This window comes from Scaptodrosophila lebanonensis, unplaced genomic scaffold (genome assembly GCF_003285725.1).
Source record: "Scaptodrosophila lebanonensis strain 11010-0011.00,11010-0021.00 unplaced genomic scaffold, SlebRS2 tig00000043-arrow-pilon, whole genome shotgun sequence".
Classification (NCBI taxonomy): Eukaryota; Metazoa; Arthropoda; class Insecta; order Diptera; family Drosophilidae; genus Scaptodrosophila; species Scaptodrosophila lebanonensis.
The window spans coordinates 10,200,512-10,217,630 of NW_022060545.1; the positions used below are offsets into that span (position 1 = coordinate 10,200,512).

Sequence of the window (17,119 nt, forward strand, 5' to 3'; positions counted from 1 at the left end):
ATAAAACACACTCGCCTTGAATATGCTAAGCAGCTTCAATCTATTGGACCCACAAACTCTGACTCTGACGTCAGTGAGAATGAAAGAAATTATGCCAGAATTTCTATGGAACTGTCCGAAGAAGAACCGACAAATATTGTGAACACATGCAACGCCCACCCAACCCCAAAAATTTCAGACTAACAGACCTCATACATTTTTTTTTTGTGTTTGTTTTGCCAACTTTGTTGTTCCAGCAAAAGTTTTGCGCTGAACGCTAGTTCAGCCGGAGATCGCAAATTTCACTTCGTATTCATATTCGTACATTTTGCATAAACGGATGTAGGCTGTCACTTTTTTGATTTTCAAAAGTTATTAAATACATATTCATTTTATTGGCTCATAAATCTTGACATTCCACTACTTACTTTGCCTTCGCGTGGCTGGTATGGCTTCCCATTGTGCAGCCAATAGATGTCGGGGCATGGTAAGCCACTCACAATGGCTTCCAGTTTGATTTTCTGGCCCACACGCGCCATAGCATTGGATAGTGGTACCTTGAAACTGGGTAGCTCCGTGGGTTCCAGGGCTGAAGGAAAAACAAAAAGTTGTATTCGATTAATACAAGTTTTATATATGTATAAGACATATTAGGACAGTTGCTGAATATAATTTTTCAACTTAAATAATACCTTTACCTTAAGATACATAATTTCTCATAATCATTTATAAAAAAAATTCTAGTTCTCGATAGTTAAATTATTCTTTAATCTCAAAATTGAAAGGCATGATGCACGTGTAAATTAAAAAGTTAATCAGTCTATTCAAATATTAATCTGAAATAAATAAATAAATAAATCTTAAATTAATTTATAAATCGAGAGATTTGAAGCCCAAGCGGTTGATATCGGCGGCTTTAAAGAATGGCCAATACTCTCTTATGACAAATATTTCATTTGATAATGTAATTTAAGAGATCAAGCTCGAAAAGCTAATAGCCTGAATCACAATAATGCTTTTCTAAACTGCTGAAGATATTAAACGTACTTAGAAAGTCTGCATTTAATTCAAGAGTCGGTAGCTAATTAAAAAAGCGACGTAAAGCAGCAGCAATACTGAAGTATATTTTCTACCCTAAATAATGTTAATGTTAGTGCGACATAACATAATATTTTTACCTTAAATAGGAACAAATTAATGTCCATGCATGTATAATTCTTTTATTATTATTCGTAATAATTCCTAGGCAAAGTCTAAATTAAAAGCTCGACCTTATTATATATGACAACAAATAAGCTGTGATTGATTTAGACCGAAAAGGTTATGGGCTAAGAATTGAAGTAAAGCATTGCCTCTTTATCGAATGAATAAGTAGTTCTCAACAAATTATTAATATTGCAAAAAGTTTAGCACAAAAGTTGATAATTTTTAATAATTATTTTGAATTATTGTTTAGTGACTTACGTTCCACAATCAAACTGGCCGAGCAATGCTCAATGCCCGCCGGATTTGAGGCACTACAGGTGTAGACAGCATCATCTTCGAGGAAGACTTCCTCGAATCGCAATGTAGCCTCGCCATTGTTATAGCTGATGACATAATCCGGTGAATCATCGATGCATTTGTCATTCTTGAACCACTGAACGGTTGGTAGTGGGTTTCCAGTGACTACGCAAGAGAATTGGAAGGAGCTGCCCTCGGTTGCTTTGCCACTCTGCAGGAAACGCACAATTCGCGGTGGCACGAGTTGTATCTCAGCGGCATTTTCGCGCACAGCCAGCGTGGCATTTGTGTCGCAAGTTCCCACCAGATTGGAGGCACGGCAGCTGAAACGAGCCGAGTCTGCAGCAAAAGTCTCCTCAATGAGCAGACGGCAGATGCCTTTGTCAAATGTTGTCCTATAGTCGGCATTATTCTGTATGGAGATGCCATCCTTGAACCACTCCACACTGGGCTCTGGCGTGCCCGTGACTTCGCATTCGAAAACAAACTGAACGCCCTCACGCGTGACTGCATCCTTGAGCGGACGCACAAAGAGTGGAGAGGCGTAGCGCAGCTCGGTGAAGATCTGATTAACCTGAATGTCTTTGCGTATGTTTTCGGTGACAATGCGCTGCTGATCGACCTGATCGCGTAACGTTTGCAAGCGTGCAATTTCCTCGCGTTGCGTCTGTTCGCGGAGTGCCTGAAGTCGTGCTTCCTCCTCACGCTTGGCTTGGTCGCGTATAGCCTGAAGACGCGACTCCTCTTCCCTTTTGGCAAGCTCACGCAAAGTTTGTATACGCATCTCTTCTTCTCGCAGTGCGTTAAGTCGTGCCTCCTCCTCGCGCACAGCTTTCTCACGCAGTGAGAGCTCACGAGCAGCCAGTTCGCGCTGAGCCTGCTCAATGGCCGCCTGTTGGCGTTGAGACTCCAACCGTGCCTGTTCTTCGCGAGCTGCCCGCTCTCTAGCTTCCGCCTCACGCAACGATTGCTCACGCTCTGCCTGCTCACGCGCTTCACGTTCACGCTGCTCACGCTGTCGTTCTTCGTTCTTGAGACGATCCTGCACAATATTGATATCCGACTTGAGCTTGATGAAGGATTGGAAAATGGTCATGACTTCGTTGTAGAGAGAGGAGACTTTGTTCATGTCGTGAGCGCAGTGCGATGCATTGTCTAGTTTGGCACGAAGTGGTCCTTCGCGATTGGCCACATATTTTTCAATATCGTTGACTAAATTGGACGCTTCAACCGGATCGCGTAGATAGGGAACCTTGCCGGACACGCTGTTGTAGAAGTAACTTATCTCGCGGTATTCGGCATCAATCTGCAAGTGCGACAAGGATTAAAAATAATGCTCATTAGAATTTGGATAGATGGCCTCTTACCTTTTCTACCATTTCGAAGAACTCGGTTGCCTGATTGAGGCTCTTTCGTTTTTGCTTCACTTGGTCCTTGAAGCTTTGCCATTTGTCGTTGAGCTTGCGCAGCTCATCTTTTACGTAGGATTCGCTTTCGGGATTACTAATTAGCAGCTGTTGACTTGTGGACTCTGTGAATTTCTCAATACGTTTCTCGAGCAACTGTTGGGAAAGGGGGTAAGGTCAGCAATTAGCTTGAGATATGATAAAAAGACATGCAACTACCAAATAGTATATCTACTCTCTCCTGCCTCAAAAATGAGCCCATTAAGCATAAACACATTTTCGCTAATAAACACGCAGCAAGTGCAGCCCATAAAGCAACTTAAGAAGTCAACAGATATATACATATATATGTATAAAGACCCATGTATATAGGCATAGATATATGTACGCATAAGGGTACTTATGTGTCTAGAGCGCGCGTCAAGTGAAATCCATAAAAAATCAAAACTCATACACAGCGTTCATGTTCGAAGTGAAGCGTCAAAAGCAATTTATAACAGCAAATGTGCGCACCAAATTCATGAGAATTGTGGAAGTGCATTAAAAAGACCATGTGAGAAGAAAACTTGTAGCTGCGAATCGCCGAACTTTTTATACACTGGGGATTTTGTAAAATGCATTAACTGTGTTCAATATTGATTCTATAATGGGAAAGTAGGGAAGGAAGAAATTTTTTTTTGAATATATCTGTATTATTAATATTATACTTGTATGTACATGAACATTGGTGCTATTATTTATTTATGTATAGCATAAAAAAATCTTAAACATCCTTTTCAAATACTAATCAATTGCTACACTTGCATTAGTAATATACTATATAAGAAGTTTCACTTCAAATAAGTAGATGGGCTCGTGAAAAATTGTCCCCTGACGCGTAAATAATAGGAATATTTGAATTTCATTCGCTTCGTTCTTTAAAAATTAATCTTTTTGAATGCATCGTGAGTTTGAAAATGAAATATTTTCTCTTAGATTGATCGTACAATAATCTGTTTTATAAACTCTAAAAACAAAAGAAAACGCTTTTTAGAATTGGCTTTGCTTTTCATGGGGTTTCGGTTGTTTCTCTTTTTATTTATATTTGTAAATGCCTGGTAAAATGTTCAGTTGCAAGAGTATAATAAGACAAATCTGTATCTTTAGCTGTAGATGTATCTGTAGCTGTATCTGTATCTGTACGGACTGTGGCAATCTGTGACTGTATCTTTGGCAGTGTGCAGCATGCTGTATATGTTACTCGTACCGCACACAAAATGAATTTCTCAAGTTTTTAATTACAAACTAACGACAGCTGCCGCTGTCTATTCTGTACTATTCAGTCTATACTGTTCTATTCTGCTCATATGCGCGCTGACAGCGACAAGCAGGCGGCACGCAGCTATTTGAATATATTCGAAATTTGATGAATGTGCCACAAGGCATGAGAATGCATGATGATGTGACCACCCACCAGTCGCAAGGGTGGATGCATGAAGACAAGGATTTTTCATATTGCAAGACACGAAATCATGAAATCATGAAATCACGAAATAACGAAATTTGGGGCAATTTTGTACCTCGACTGAGTGCGCTGTTTGTCCCCAACGGCGCTGATGACGCGTCGACTTTAGAAATTTCGGCATTGAACACTAAAAAATTAATTAGAATTTCGTATTCATTCATTCAATTGGCATACAGAGCGTGCCGTGAATGCGTGCTAGTGTCTGTGTGCCCATCTACTTGTACGCTATGTTTACTACACAACTACACCTGTCTGTGTTTTTTGCCGAGTTGCCTGAAGGTTCACTCACCTCTATGGTACGTTCAAAATACTCGAATGCCAGCGACGTTGTCTTGGCAGCGGCCAAACTATCGACGCTCTGTCCATTGATCTCGTAAAGCTGCTTGCTAACACTATCCAGACTACGATTAATATCGTCCAGATCGCTGCGGAACAGCTCGATCTTTTCGAGGCGCTCCAGCGTCGACATTCTGGTGCTGTTATTCGATTCGAAGTGAATGCGCAGATTCTCCAAGAGTTTCAATATGCGATCCGTATCGATTTCTCGTGCACCCGGCGGCTCCAGTACGCGCACACGATCGATCAGCAGCTCGGATTGTGTGATTAACGATCTAAATTTATCCATGCACTGATCGCGGAATTTCTCATGCTCGGCTATTGTGCGCTCCACACCCGAACTAGCCGGTTGCTGCTGCTGCTGTGCAAAATAGGCATCGATCTCACGACGCAACTGCACAATATTCTCCAGAAATTGCAGTACGCTCTCGATGAGAGTGCGATAGTCGTACTTGATGCCATCGAGTTTTGCCTTCAGCATGCGCAAATTGTTAATGACCTGCTCGATCTTGGCCAGCGACTGCTGATCCTTGGTCTGTATGCTCAGTGTGGTTTGAATACGTTGTTGTATTTCATCCTGAGCCCGTTCTATATCCTGTGTGACGTGTGACAGCTTGTCTCGTGTGATGGTCAACAATTGTTTGGCATCCACACTAGGCGAGCTGAAGACCGGATAAAGCTGTGTGTCCACTTGAGTGGTCTTGGCCACAGTCTGAAAACAATTCGTAATAAAAACATGTTAAGCTTTTTATTTATGCAAGTATGAGCTCTGATCAGACTATGAAATGCAAATAAGTTCCAATAATAGACAATAGCTCTTAGAAGGCGAAATAATTTCATACTTTGTGTGGATAATGAAATAATTTCTAGAGAGAATTTTCAATTTATAATTATTTTGAAGAACATTTCATTAAATATTGGAAAAATAAAGATGGAAAAAGATATTTCATATTTTTATGGATAATGTCAAAGGAAATGGGAATTGCCATTTGAGCTTTCTTAAAGGACACTTGTTGAAAATATTTCATAGTCTGATCAAAATAGTACGACTCTCACCTCCTCGTTATCGCTCATGACTTTCTCCAATAGATATTCTACTTCGCGCTTCTCCGCTATAGTTGTTGTCCAATTTTCCAAACTGCTCGTCACGTCGATCTGCCGCTTACTGAAGTCGTTCAGTATATCTTCCACTGCCTGCGTTGAGGATTTCGTCTCGAGATATGGATCCACAATCTGTAGCAACAACGACGAACCGTTAAAAATAGCAGCACCAGAGAATCCGAATCAGCAGCAGCAGCCGCAAAGATAGAAGAAAAAAGTTGTTGTGGCTTTTTAGTTTTATTTTCAGTTCTGTGTTTGCTCTTTTTCGGTTAAGTTTTCAAGTGTCTGACTGACGGCGACATGTTAGAAATATTGTGTAGAAAGCGTCGCATCTGCCTGCTCCTAGGGTCTGGCACGCTCTGAAACTGGCCGACCCCAGAAACTCTCAACAGTCCAGGCCGTTGCGCGCATTCGTAGACTTGCCTATGTATAGCATAGGAGTGAAAATTGCCCGTTTTTATTTATGGACTTGAAAGCAGCAGCAGCCCCATCAGCAAATAACAACAACAGCATAGGCAGCCAAGCGAATTTTCTAATTTGAAATTCGTATGTTGCGCAGATTTTTTAACCCAGCAGCCGCAAATGTTGCTGTCACATTAAATATATATTTATGACCGACAAGCCAATCAAATTGTTTATAATTTGTGGGCCAAAAACAAAATATAAGTTGCTGCTTTGATTAATGCAACTAATTTCATAGTTGACTGCCGCAGTTGTTGTGCAATTCGCACCGAGGCTTAGCTGCATTATGTTGTGGCACTACATTTATATACATAAATATGATTAGATTAGTTATTCAAATGTGGAAGCAAGCAAAGCGTGCGTGCATAGCTTTAAAGAATTCCCAACAAAACTAAACTATTTGATAATTAAGAGACTTAAGCTGCAGCTACGCTTAGATACCAACTTTTAGATTGATGAAGCGCTGGCCACGTGCTTTGAGCTCGCTGTAGCTGCTACCAATATTGGACCAGGTGGCCTGCAGGAACTGTAGTTTGTGCTCATCGGGCGTCTGCAGCAATTGGCGCTGCATATTGTCCAGCTGACTAGAGAGCTCATTGGCCTGCTCAAAGAACTCAATGAGCAGTGAAACATAATCGACACGTTTCAGCACCAAATCCTTCAATTCGATCCAATGTTTGTGCAACGCCTCAGCCTTGGAGTCAACATCGTAACGCTGTTGTGGACTCAGCGATTCCAAGTGCACCTTAATCGACTCCAACAGCAAGTTAATGAGCTCGCCCTTAATCTAAAATATGGAGAACCATTTAGTGATATCCTTATCTAGCGAAAGAAAGTCCTGCTTACCTCCAGATCCTGCATAAGTTCGTGATGCTGCAGCAAGAACTGCTTGCTCTGCTGCAGATTGCGACCCATATCGACGATCTGTTGGAGCTGTAGTTGCCCGGAGGCGCGCAGCCAGGCGAGCAGTTCGTTGTGCTGTGAGAGGAACTCGCTAAGTGCCTGCTGGACCCTTTGCTGATCAGCATTGCTGTGCGCACATATGCCCTCAATATAGGCCTTGCGATTTTCGAGCTCATCCAGCACACGCTTGATGCCCTGTGTCTCCTGCTGGGTGCGTCCCACCTCGTCGAGTATGCCATAGCCCAGACGCAGCGGCTCTTCGGTAAAGTTGCGCACATCGCGTGCTACCTTGGCGTACATGGCAAAACTTTCGGGCGTGTTGGGCGGTAATTTGACGCTCGACAACTCCACTTCCAGCTTCTCCAGGACCGCCAATGTGTGCTCGGCTTTGTCGAAGAACTCACGTGATTGTTGTAGCCAGTGTTCGCGTTGATCAATCAAATCCAAGTGCTCCGTACACGCACTGAGTACAGCATAGGCACGAGCGCATGCCTCATCCCCAGCAAACGTGCCAGCGGCCTGCACCTTTTCCTTGGCTCGCGTGATCTTCAGCGCACGATCCCGTAGCAGCAACGCCTGCTGTTTCCATTCCCGATAATTCAGCAACGTGCTCTTTGCCGAGTGCTCGCATTCGCCCAGACTGAACATGTTGCTAACCTCGTTGCGTTGTATTCTGAGCGCCTCCTCTAGCTCTATTAGTTCTCGTCCCAGCAACGCCAATGCCAGACATTGCTCCAATTGGGTTTTGCGTGTCTGCCAGGCCAGCTCCAAAGCATTGCGACGATCATGCAATGCCTCTAACCATTGCTGCACCTGATGAACAGCACGTGTGGCATCGCGTTTGATGTGCTCCGGTCGTGTGTCCAGCGTTTCCAGATTCTCCAGCTCCTGCAGCTGCGCGAGCAACTCATTGCCGTCCTTCAGAGCCGCCATTACGCCGGTTAGCATATCGATGCGCAACTGCTTGAACTTGTTGAGGAACTCTTGCACGCCGCCCACCTCAATGGGCAGCATGGTGTCGCTGCAGGCCACCTCCAGCTGGTCCATGCGACGGAAACACTGTGTCATCTTGTCGTGAAATTGTGTGCACAACAGCAGTAAATGCTGGCGATCCTGCAGAAGATTTAGTATGTCCTGCCAGATGATGTTCAGTGTGTCGGCCATGGCGTTGACTAGTTCGGAACTGATGCGTTTACTGGCCAACAGTTTGTCGGCCTTCAGTACAAATTCGTCCATGGGACCGGGCAGGTTCTAATCAAAATAAAAACACCTCATTAAGTAGAGATATAGTGTGAATATTTGAATGTTTCATACACACCTGTAGATTGCGCAGCGTCTCATCGTGATCTCTTTGCATGCGCAACGACTCATCAAGATTGGCGCCTAGTTCTGTGATTTTGGGTTCGAGCTCCACCACTTTGATGTAAATTTTCTCGGGACTCTGCAAATGTTTTGTGTAAAGTAAATACTCAGCCACGGGCAAAACTTAAAGGGGCTTGCTGAAAATATATTTACAATCACTGCAAAAAAAATCCGGTACACTTTCGCTTAGACTCAGCAGCTTATTTTCCGGAAGGATGGAAGATCGCTTCGCCTCATATATACCTATATACCTATACATGGGGTATGCCACTAACCTAGTGCAGCTTTTTTGGGTACCAGAATACTAAGATTTGGGAGAACGTACTCATATAAAATAAATATACCTCGTAGATAAGGGTTGGTAATAAAGCCCCAGGTACTTTTTAAGATGAATTGTATTTGAAATATTTTTAAAATAAAAAATGCATTTTTTTCCGGAACCAATCAACAACTTTCGGATATTGTAGAAGGTTAACAAGACGTCAATTTTTTAAAATTTTAACAGCGTTTTGTCAAAGCCAGGGAAGCAGAGATTTTGAAGATCTAGGTCCATACAAGCTTAGGTGGCAGTGCCAATTGGTTTGAATCGGAAGACGCATAGAAGTACCTGATTTAGAAGTGGAATGATCAATGTTAGCCATTAGTAGGCTTAATAAAGCTGCAGGTCAAACTGATTAAAGTTGTATCTAACATCAAATGAGGTGTAATCTGTATTTTATTTTCCCTGATAGGTTTTTTACTTTGAAGTGACACAATTAATTTGTTTCGGAGGAGGCATGTTTAAAAAATGCAAAACTTAGAAGATGAACTAACTATGCACATAGCAATCATTTATAACAAAACTATAGAAATCGATTTAATTAAGTTGCATTTGTTATGAACATAAAAGCTACTGCAATTTTTCAAACTATCATTTTTTCTTACGTAATTGTTTTGAGTTATATTCTAAAACTAATTTGCTAATCGCAAGGAAAAACTTGGTAAAAGAAACGTAAAATTTTAACTTATAGCAAGAGCTCAGTCTGACCGTACATATAAGAAATGTACTACTTTTTTGGAATCTGTATTTTATTTTCGCTGCTTAGCGTTTCGATTGGCTTGAAGGACCGTAAGTGGCTAGCTATTACAGAATGTTGACAAAAAATTTAATTTTTTGGTTTCAATAGCATTTTGTAGTCCGGCCGTAGGACAGGGCGCGTACTGTGTTGCTTCTGCTCCTATGTGGTCTTATGATCCAAAGACTAAAAAGTGCACCTCCTGGATCAGAGCACTTTGTGATGGCACTTTTAATCAGTTTTTGACGGAGGCTGCATGCTTAAAAAAGTGCAAGACTTAGTCGTGGAAATATCTTCGCATATTAATCACATAATTTTGGAAGAAATTGTAGAAATAAATTGAATTAAATGGCTATCGACAATTTTAAAGTGCAGCAATATTGCAAACTACTTTCGAATTTCAGGTGTAATTATTTAGGTGTGTACTCGTATTTTTGGACCCTAAATATTACAGTACTCATATAACTTCAATTTTAAAATTCAAGGAAAATTATAGCACGGTAGGCAATACCGTGCAAAATACATTTTATGCTTTAATCAAAAGAAACGTAAAATTGCAATTTATAGCAAGACTTATAGTCGAGCTATAGTTGAAGACTATAGTTATTCAGATTCAGGAAGGAATGAGGTACGCCACTGTCATCTGTATTTTATCTTCCATGCTGGGCTTTTCACTTGGCCTGAAAGACCGTAAGTAGTTTTTATAGTACATACATATGTTGATAAAACATCTTATGCTTGAAATTGCATAGCAATTTGTGGATTGCCGTTAGGGCAGCAAGGTTTTGGTAATTCTGTTTGTAAAGTGAGTAATCCTACGTGGTCTTATGATTCAACGATGAATAAATGCCACTACTGGGAATATGGAGGATGTGGTGGTAACGACAATCGCTTTCGTTCGGAGGATGCATGTTTAAAAAAGTGCAAAACTTAGAGGTTGCGCTATCTTCATACATACAGTAATCATTTATAACAAAACTGTAAAGATCTATTTAATAAAGTTGCACTTAAAAACATTTTTTTCCAATATGACTATTTTGAGTTATATTCGAAAACGAATTTGTTAAGCGCATGGAATAACTTCGTAACTTCTTTTTTTGTGGCGTTGAAAATTGATGTTTTGCTTTTATGAAAAGAACCGTAAAATTGTAATTTATAGCAAGTCTTGCCGTATGGCAAGATATGGCAAAGTATGATATTGTTATTGTTATTAAAACATTGAAGAAGACATGAAGTATGAATTGCTTGGCATTTCGATTGGCTTGAAGGACTGACTGTAAGTAGCTAATACAGAAAGTTGACAAAACATCTAATTTTTTGGTTTCAACAGTATTTTGTAGAGCGCCCGTAGCTCATGGCAGGTTATGTGTTGCCTCTGGTCCTATGTGGACCTATAATCCAGAGACTAACAAGAAAGGAATGCTAAAGTCGAGCAGGCTCAACTCTTAAATACCCTGTACCACCCCACAAAAAAGTAATTAAATTAATTAATTAAATTAGTTACCTAAAATAATTTAATTAATTAACTAAATTAAATATAAAATATTCCATGCATGCATATGTACATACATTTACATCAGAATCGTGCCCTATGCGTGTTTGTGTACTTGTACATATGTATGTATGTGTGCATTGGGCCTGGTTATATGGCTATAACTTTTTTTCCGATCACTCTATCATAATGAAACTTGGTATACGGTTATATAATCACTAACCTAATGTGACTAATGTGTGGATCAGAGAAAATTAACAAACTCGTCCTTTCTCGGTCTCAGGAGAATCTGTATACTAAGTTTGGTTATTCTAGCTCTTATACTTTCGGAGATCCTTGCGTTCATACAGACAGACAGACGGACATCGCTATATCGATTCGGCTTATCATGCTGATCAAGAATATATATACTTTGTGGGGTCTACCAAGCCTCCTTCTATGTGTTCCATGTGCACTCGCACAAAACTAATATACCCTTGTACACTTTGGGTACAGGATATAAGGTATTTCGGTATTCGAAAGCGTGCACATTTACATAGCAATTGCGTGTGAGTGTATGAATGCCTATGCGCATCTATTCATGTCTGTGTAAACATGTTAGCAGTCAACCAAACAGCAACATCAACAACAGCCGCGGGCAGCGCTTGAGCAGCGCTGCAGCAGCAAATATATTTATGGCTATAACTTCTTGTTAAATCGGTCTATCATAGTGAAACTTGGCATACGGACAAATAATAACTAACTGAGGTATTTGCAAAATTTTAGTTCGAAATTCCAAGAAAATCGCGATTTGCGTGGGAGAGGGAGGATGGAGGGAAATTCCAAAAAACACACTTTCTGCGTATTCACATAAGGCATCTTGGACTTTAAATTTGATATCCCTAGGTTTTATAGTCTCCGAGATATAGGCGATTATACGAACGGCGTTACAGAAAAACCCCCATAGGGGGAAAGTGGGGAAAAAAATAAAACAAACTTGTATAGCGTACACAAATAAGGCATCTTTGTGCAAAATTTGGTGTCTTTAGCTCTTATAGTCTCTGAGATCCAGGTGTTCATATGGACGGACAGATGGACACACAGACAGGGCTAGATCGATTCGTCTCGTCATGCTGATCAAGAATATATATACTTTGTGGGATCTGCCACGCCACCTTCTGCCTTTTTCACTTCCCGCAAACCTAATATACTCTTGTACATTTCATGTACAGAGTATAAAAATAAATTGTAATGTGTAATGAAATTAAATTATTTGATGTGCAGCTAAAATCTCAATAAATTAGGCCTTTTACGTATGATCGTAACTTTGAATACGAAATTATTTATGTAGATTTGCTTATGTTATAAAGCTGAAGCGAGATGCAGAATTCTCAGCAATTACTGCATTCATTCTTCTACTAATTTTAAAATTGTTGCGCCTATTCGAAAGAGCCTTGTCCGCCTGTTAATTTGCTGATAAACACGCCGAGTGCTGGGAACTCATTCATGAAACTAGTAGTCGTTGACATCTTGGCCAGAAACCTGCTCTACTCAGACGACGATAGAGCTTCGCAGTGGCAAACTCTTTTATTTTGGTTGTTGGCATTGGCAGTTGGTAGCTGTTGGGGCAGGTAGACGTTAAAGGTAGCCAAAACGGCAGCGTGTCGTGCGCACCTATCGATAAGCAGAAACAACAACAAGCTCAAAAGCTGGTGTTGATGCGCATGTTTGGCTTTGCAGTTGTTGTTGCTGTTGTTGCTGTTGTCGCTGTGCATAGAACATAGAAAATTTCCTTTGATTGCAATGAAGGTCAGCATTGGCTGTTTATGGTAATGGTATCCGTTAGTTTTTCCATTCTGCTCCAGCAACGAGTTGCCAGCAAACGACAACAGGGATGTGTGGATGTGGCGAAATATGGTTGTTGCACGAACTAACAACAACAACAACAGCAAGATGCCAGCATGCCACATATTTGGACAGAGCTATGTGGATCCCGTCCAGCGCTGCCGCTGGTTGAGAGAAGCACAAAAAAAGCGTGCTACGTAAATATTCCAAACATTTCTCAGAGTAAAGAGCAGCAGAACTATTAATGTGGCGGGTGCGCTGCTACCGCTGAGGCTACTGCTGCCGCTGCTTAGTGAAAGCGTCGACGTTGACGCTGTCGTCGCCGCCGCCGCCGCCGTCACAGCTGATTATTGCCGAAGACGACACTGGCGGGCCCTGTCGCATAAACGAAAAAACAACGATGCGACACAGCTGTGGCCGTGTGGGCGTTAATTTGTCTGATGACAGTCACAAAGAAATTTAATTTTTTTGGGCAATTTTATTGCTCGCTCGCTCGCTTCGCTTTTTATGATTTTTTAAGTTTGGCAGACGACGCAACTTTTACCAATTTTGGTTTTTGACTCGTTTGGGAACCAATTGCTCGTTTAGCTGACATTAAATTGATTTCTAATTTGTGTGGCTGAGCTATGGAGCAAAAGTTGGTACAAATATTGTAGCTCATGCTCTGTCCATTTCAATGCTCAAGATCACAATCTAGCTAATAACAACAATCAATCAATTATAATAAAAACTAATAACCGTGCTATTAAAAGTGAATTACGTTATGGGGCGCCTCTGGGCACGACTAGAAACGGTTACAAGCAACGACTACATCATAGTAAGTAAGTGAGTGAGTCAGTCAGTCAGTCAGACGTGATTGCACTGCTCAAAACAAAAATCAAAATCAAATAGCGTACAATTCAATTTTCTTATGGCACGACAGACAGATAAAGAGACAAACGGACAGACAAAGTGGGCCGGCGCTTGGGATTTTTCAATAAAAATATAGCGGTGGAATAAAACAAATAGTACACAAATCACGTCATGAGCATCTAACTGAAATATGAACCATAAACGGTATGACATCACTATAAACAGACCCCATAACTGCCTTTATGTCCATACAAACTAAGTACATACATACATATGTATAGTATATGTATGTAAGTAAGATTATATAGTTGGTAATATGCATATGTGTGCCGCATTCCCATTCATTGCGAAAATTGAATCGTATTTCAAGTGGAAGCACCCAGCCGTAAAATATTGTGTGTCTTGTGCTTGTTGGCCATTAGAGGAGCGCTAAACTCACAATCTTGCACGTAACTTATAGACGGAAGTAAACTTAAGACACCCATGTCATGCAGGATATAGCGCCAAGCTATGATATAATGCCTCGGTCGACGTCGGTCCCACTCCACACACAACAATGGCAATTGCCAACAAAGTTCTACATCTACTTGTCAGCATTTGGGCTTAAAGTCACCGCCACGGGCACTTGAAGCGCTTAGCCAAACACGTTTTCGACTTTAAAATTAATACTCTTCAGGCATGGCGCGCAGCGAACACACGACTTCGATATGAAATTACCTTGACGCTCCCGCTTGCTTCGTTGTTATCGTTTGTATGAAATCATTTCGCATTTTGTAGAGCGCCCGCGTTCGCGCTCTTTTATTATGGCGCGCTCCTTGCCGTTGCGCTTAATCAAATCACAAATTGGATGTGCAATTGCGTAGGTTGATGGGAGTTTTTGCCTCCGCCGGACTGATATAATCACTACGGAATATCGGGCAAAAGTTTCGAATTTTCACAATGCACGAATTTTCTAATTTGCATAATACCGCGCGAAAATTTTGATTGGACACACAGATCACCTGTTTCGACTGGGCAGCACTAAGTAACGTCGTGTGCACTTTAAACACACAGTTCACTTTCAATATACATGTATATGTATTCTTTTTGTTTAATAACTGATACGAACATGCAACTTTACTTGGCAATGCAGAAATCGAATCGAATATTTGTCACCATTCAAAATTACCAAATGAAAGGAAATAGGAGCGATCAATGCGAATGCGTGTTACGTTTATGGGCAGCACTGTTTTAACAGTGTGAACATTAGGGTTGCGACAATTATTCTAATGCCAATAGGAACTATTAGTGAAAAAAACAATAATACGACAAAAGTTGTGTAACAAAATTAATGTATTGAATTAATTTCGCAGTTAATATTGCAACAGTTTCGCAAACTTTAATTTGGTTACCTAACATTTTGTTACACAATAAATTTATTCATTTTTCTAATAGTGTGGACACACTAGGTAAAGGGAAATAGGAAGAAATAGATACATACTAAACACACATTTGCCGGGTCTAATATGATTATTGAATTAGATTATTGGCGATCGTCGGATTGGCTGTCGGCTTATTCTATGCGAAAGAAAGTGTAAATATTTCGATTTCAAATCATTCTAAAATCGTAAATTACTTGTATAATCTAACTGCGATTACGTTATGAAACGGTTTTGTAGTGGTGTTAGTTCGCGGCGACGCGCGTGTCCTTCGGGCGTGAAAGTGCAATATAATACAATTTGATTGATATGTACATACATATGTACATACATACACAATCAGCGTGTCTAATTGATTTTATAACTAATGTTGCAACAGTTTCCCCAAATGTAAGATGTTTACCAAAATTACTAGCCGATCATATTTATTGACATTTCTAATGGCGTGGTTACACTTTCAAGGCTAGTAGGAAGAAATATGTAGATACATACACACTTCGCACACATTTGCCGAGTCTAATATGATTATTGAATTGGATTATTGGCGATCGTCGGATTGACGGTAGGCTTATTCTACGCGAAAGAAAAAGTGTAAATATTTAGATTACAAATCATTCTATAATCGTAAATTATAATCTAGCTGCGTTGTCGGTACGAAACGGTTTTGTTGTGGTGTGAGTTCGCGAGGACCCGCGTGTCCTTGGCGTGTCAAAGTGCAATATAATACAATTTGATTGATGCGACATACATACGTATGTATGTATGTATGTATACATACTATATAGAAATAAGGTAAGCTTCTTTACAAATTATTAATCTTCACAGCAACCTTTTAGAAATAACGACGTCGCCCACATTAATAGCAATATATAATATTTTTTAAAACAAATAGTACATAATAGGTAGATGATAATAGGTCTTAAATATACATATGTACATACATAAATATGTATTACTACTTGTTCAACTTGAATTTAATGGCTCATCAAAAGGGCATAAATCCAAGTTTTCCTCAACCAGTGCCACACATTTGAACGATCAGAAAAAAATACATACATATATACATATGTATGTATATGTACATATACACATACATAGACTTGGGTATTTGTACAACTACGCCACTGTGCCATTTGTTCTGCACATAAACTGTCTTGGGTGTACGAAAAGGCACTGAAAATGGCAAACTATACTACATAAAAGTGAAATCCGCGTGCTGTGCAACACAGATAGAGAAGAGCAAACAAAATTAACGAACAAATATTTAAATGTATTCGAGCTGTTTTGGTTTTATTTCACTCGCTTTGTATTTTTAATGAACGCTCTAACGCGTTTTGACATGCGCTGCTCAGTTAAGTGGGGAACATCGGCTCGGAGCAGCATTAGATGGTGAGGCCTACGCTTCACTGATTTGCCATACAGTGCACCCTCGCTGTAGAGCACAAATTTTAACCTGTTATATTACTCCCAATTTGTACTATTTTCAAAAGCTTTGAAAAGTATTGTTTTTTAGCTAGAATATATGTAGATCCAGAACTTCCACAGAAGTGTTCATGAATTTGTTTTTAAAAATTGTAGTTTTAAGGTAAAGTCAGACAGGCAAAAAATTTGCATACCAATTTGTTTTTGAATTTTTTCCTAATTGGTGATTTTGAAGCCTCCAAAGAAAGATTTTGTATCCGATTAATATAAAATAAGTCCACAATTTCTACTCGGCGACGGAATATTTTTGAAAACCCTTGACAATTAAATGAAGAAACGTTAGCACAGTGTTTGGTATTATTATTTAAAAATAAGCATAATTTGTTTACGGATTACATACAAGTATAAGTGATATTTAAATTGGCAAAAAGTCGAGTTTTTCCCAACTGAACTCTCAATATATAGAATGAGCACTGTTCCCAACGGCCACCTTAGAGTTT

At 40.1% G+C, this 17,119-nt stretch overlaps 1 protein-coding gene and 1 long non-coding RNA gene across 5 annotated transcripts in view; one reads left to right on the forward strand and one right to left on the reverse strand.

Annotated features, from left to right (window-relative positions):
• LOC115622947 overlaps window positions 1-17,119 on the reverse strand; it is a 52,986-nt gene that overhangs the window by 23,808 nt on the left and 12,059 nt on the right. For all 4 annotated transcript variants that reach the window (XM_030517082.1, XM_030517081.1, XM_030517080.1 and 1 more), the window contains exons 3-10: window positions 8,513-8,635; window positions 7,138-8,445; window positions 6,737-7,078; window positions 5,785-5,961; window positions 4,682-5,440; window positions 2,850-3,044; window positions 1,444-2,788; window positions 408-568 (exon numbers count right to left, since the gene is read on the reverse strand). In XM_030517082.1, the coding sequence (XP_030372942.1) occupies window positions 408-568; window positions 1,444-2,788; window positions 2,850-3,044; window positions 4,682-5,440; window positions 5,785-5,961; window positions 6,737-7,078; window positions 7,138-8,445; window positions 8,513-8,635 (4,410 nt within the window). The remainder of the gene's footprint in view (window positions 1-407; window positions 569-1,443; window positions 2,789-2,849; window positions 3,045-4,681; window positions 5,441-5,784; window positions 5,962-6,736; window positions 7,079-7,137; window positions 8,446-8,512; window positions 8,636-17,119) is intronic.
• LOC115622948 lies at window positions 10,845-11,129 on the forward strand. Its single transcript, XR_003995364.1, has 2 exons — window positions 10,845-10,887; window positions 10,942-11,129. It is a non-coding gene; the product is annotated as an uncharacterized LOC115622948 (long non-coding RNA).